The following is a 3668-nucleotide window of genomic DNA, read 5'->3' on the forward strand; positions in this document are numbered from 1 at the left end:
CCGAAGAAAACATTGTTCACGTTCATCCTGCTTATTTTCCTTTTTCAAAATACGTTATTATATTTTAGCTATTAGACGGAGGAAAATAAGAGCTTAAAAGTTACAGATGCCTATATGTTGGAAACTTCTGTTCTCAGTAAAGATAAAAGCTGGCCCATTAAACAATTAATTGAGCTAACTTTACTTTCTCACATGTACAGTTAGCAGAAACATTTCTGTAAGAGTCATCTGTAAATGCAGCTGAAAATGGCTGTTAATATTGACAAGGAAAAAACTGGGACATTTGAAGCATTATAAAATAGTAGGAGCAACAAAATATATCTGTTGATATTACAGGTTCACTCTGTTCAGGTTATCGTTTTCGGAAAGATTAAAGATATTGGGAAGTATTATGTATAAAATCTAAAGATTTTACTGATTAATCTGTTAAATCTACAGATTTCTTCCGTAGAAGTATCATGTGCAAGCATCCACATAAACAGTCGAAGGTGCATGCGAGCAGTTGCGCATTGGAAATGTCTTTCTTCTGTTGAATGACGCGCGTGATGCCTCGATCAACCTCGCTGCCAATAACTCTCGGTTCCTATTCAATTTTAGTATTTTCGCATTAATTATTGTGTCCATGATATATAACTTCACATTCAGGTAAGTCAATCTCGTTGTACGAAGTTCTAAAAAAATATTACTTCATGTTTCTCAGGGAATTCCAAACATCCTGACAAACCTTAACAAGATCCTATATACGTTAAAAATCCAAGGGAAGTATTCTTTACTAAATTTTAAAAAAAGTTGACTATTTCATTAATCAAGAAATTCAATGTCAAATGTTACGCAACCTTAAAACTGTAACATTAAAGTGTTTATATTGGAGTTTCTCAAAATTCGTGATAATTATTTTAATGGTATACTTATATTCTATAGGTATCCAGGATGACAAAACGAAAATCCATAATTCCTTTATAACTATCGAAAAGATTGAATATGTTCATTCTTGATTGTAAAGGAGTTTTAGATTTCTGCTATGATATATGGGAGAATAAACCATTAAAAGAACTATTTAGGAATTTGGGGCGGTTCTAATATTAACATTTTAATATCGAGACACCATACAGATGTATATCTGTAACTATTACAGAATGTTATTTGCAACCTTTACAAAAATTTCCTGTTACCTCCACAGATATTGTTCTGTTATTTTTACATGTATCAAGTTGTATTCTTTACAGTTACTCATCCGTAATACTTACGGATGTTCATTCGTTACACTTACAAATATATTCTTGTAATCTCTACAGATAGTTATCTGTAACCTTTACAGAATCGAGTAACAGAAACTTGACTGTAACGCTAACAGAAATAATCTGCTGTCCCTATTCTAACAGATAAAATCGGTACATTTTACAGATTTTTCTGTGAATTTAACAGATTTTTTTTTCCTCCGCGTACAAACCTTTTAAGTTATGATGAGCCTTATTACCCTAAGATACTTTAGGCGTTTTTATCCAAATCCAGCAACTATGCGGGTAATCTCTTTTGGTCAATTTAAGCGGTCGTGGGTTACGTACGTGAAGTCCGATAAGCAGTGTAAATTTGTCCCTTTGGCATATGTAAACGTGTGGCAGAAAAATTAAGCTGCTAAAATATTATCCGAGCACAACGCTCCACATATATCGGTGATAAATGTCTCTGGAGTAGGTACCGGGAGTTGCAGGTCATTTACCCAATCTCGTAATATAAATGCGCTATCTGGGTCCTCCACGGAGCCATTTCGCCATGTTCCTCGCGAAGTTGAGTGTAGCGTACCTTCTTCTTATCGTAATCGGGTTAAATTCTACCGAGATTGAAGTGGAGCCGCAAAAGGAGACCGAGGAGGGAACATCACCGGAGACCGAAAAGTTGCTCCTGGAGTGTCGTCATCCTGACTATCGAAACTACATTAAGTGCCTAAAAAGAAATAGGAGACATCATGGCCACCCTGAAACTAGAGTACCTGGTAGATATGTCCATTTTGGTGATGCACTCGCTTATTAATATGCAGACTTAATCAGCATTTGAAATTACTGTTTTAAATTATTTTTTTTATTTTTGTGGGATTTGGTGAAATACATGTATTCATAAGTTTGTCGAATTTTACAATTTTCCAGGAACGGATAACGGATTCTGCCACAGGAATTGCAGCGTTTCCGATTGCCAGAGCCAGAAATGCATCGAAGAGTGTGAAAGACATTGCTGGAGAAAGACGAAAGAGACTCACCAGATTATCACGCAATACGAGGAATGTAGAACAAATGATTGTAACAATGACAACGACGGTGGGAAAAAGGATAGCGTTTTGAGGGCCACCAATTTCACGACACACATCGGCATTAACAATATTATTAATAACGTTCACCCATCTTATTCAGAAGACGAAGGGTCGTCCAGAAATAATTGTTCCTGTTCGCCATATAATCGTAGGTTCACAAATGTAGCTATTATTACTTTGCATACAAAGATATTAACATGTAACATATTATATATTTTGTACAGCTTACTGTAATTGCAATCCGTTTTTTGGATCAATGATGACGCCGCAGGTTCAAATGGTACCGCAAATCCAAATGGTGCCGCAAATTCAGTTGGTGCCGCAAGTCTCTTACGGGTACAATTTCGGAATTGGCGGTGCATGTATACCACCAATGGCGTGGCCCTGTTGGCAACAGAGACAGGTATACAAATATCAAGTTTAAGTTCGCGTTTATGTTACTTCTATAACGTAGAAAAATGTAAAATAATATAATGGGAATTATCGAGGGGGTATTAACTCAGGAAATCATAGATTTTATTGCTCGAAATCACTTGGAATTCAGCTGGAAATCGTTGAAAATCACCAAAACATTGCCATAATTTTAACTGTGGCACTTATTACCGAATCACATTGTTGTTTATCATATGAAATCAAAGACAATCGGTTTTCAAAGAAGGAAATCGTTTTCACTAATTTCCGAGTGAATAACCCATCGGGAGTTATTTTTTGGACCTAGTGTAAGTTTTTCTAATACGTATCATTTTTCCAGTCGGGCCCCGATTGTTCCGGTTGCTGGAATCGTTTTGCGCGATACAGATGTGACGTTTCATGTTATTATGGAAATGAACCGACTAACACCAGTCAAGCACCAAGGCTTCCTCCACCAGGACAAAACCCTTGCAGAAGTCCTGAATGTATTGGAGGTACTTGGTAAGTTATGTCAATAGCATTTAACGGCTAATCGCAACTTAATGTAATTTGAAACCCCAAATCCTACCCTTTAGAAAGAAACGTGGAATCCTAGGTGCAAGGATCGAAATCATTGAAGGAATGGAATAGATTTTTGACACTTAAGTAACGTGAAGAGGGAAAGTCTAATTTACTTTTTGCTGGAGTTCAAGGAAAATGCCTTATATCTTCCGGCGAAAAACATAGTACTACAGTGACAACGTCGAAACGTAAATGTCTATATATATTTAGAAACTTTTACTAGACCCTGTTTGAGTGTATGTTATTGCTGTAAATATTGCTGCAACGAACAAGATACATACTTAAATGATTCATGGTACGGGTTACTAATATTTACTCGCGGGAGTAGCATAACATCGCGCATACATACTTTATTACACAGTTCTATCTTTATGTTAATTTTTCCATGTTT

General features: G+C 36.1%; 1 protein-coding gene across 1 annotated transcript; it reads left to right on the plus strand.

Moving 5' to 3' along the window:
* Nucleotides 1-1966: 1966 nt before the first annotated feature.
* Nucleotides 1967-3372, plus strand: LOC105704421. The gene is made up of 5 exons (XM_023434899.1): nt 1967-1993; nt 2114-2453; nt 2530-2708; nt 3057-3217; nt 3292-3372. Coding segments are annotated over exons 1-5 (708 nt in total). The 3' UTR covers nt 3293-3372.
* The last annotated feature ends 296 nt before the right edge of the window (nt 3373-3668 follow it).

This window comes from Orussus abietinus, unplaced genomic scaffold (assembly GCF_000612105.2).
Source record: "Orussus abietinus isolate OABI.00-Male unplaced genomic scaffold, Oabi_2.0 scaffold52, whole genome shotgun sequence".
Lineage (NCBI taxonomy): Eukaryota > Metazoa > Arthropoda > Insecta > Hymenoptera > Orussidae > Orussus > Orussus abietinus.

Coding starts and splice junctions, on each gene's coding strand:
- LOC105704421 (XM_023434899.1), top strand. CDS start 1,967: ATGGCCACCCTGAAACTAGAGTACCTG. Junction 2,454..2,529: donor TTCCTGTTCGCCATATAATC/GTAGGTTCACAA, acceptor TATTTTGTACAG/CTTACTGTAATTGCAATCCG. Junction 2,709..3,056: donor CCTGTTGGCAACAGAGACAG/GTATACAAATAT, acceptor TCATTTTTCCAG/TCGGGCCCCGATTGTTCCGG.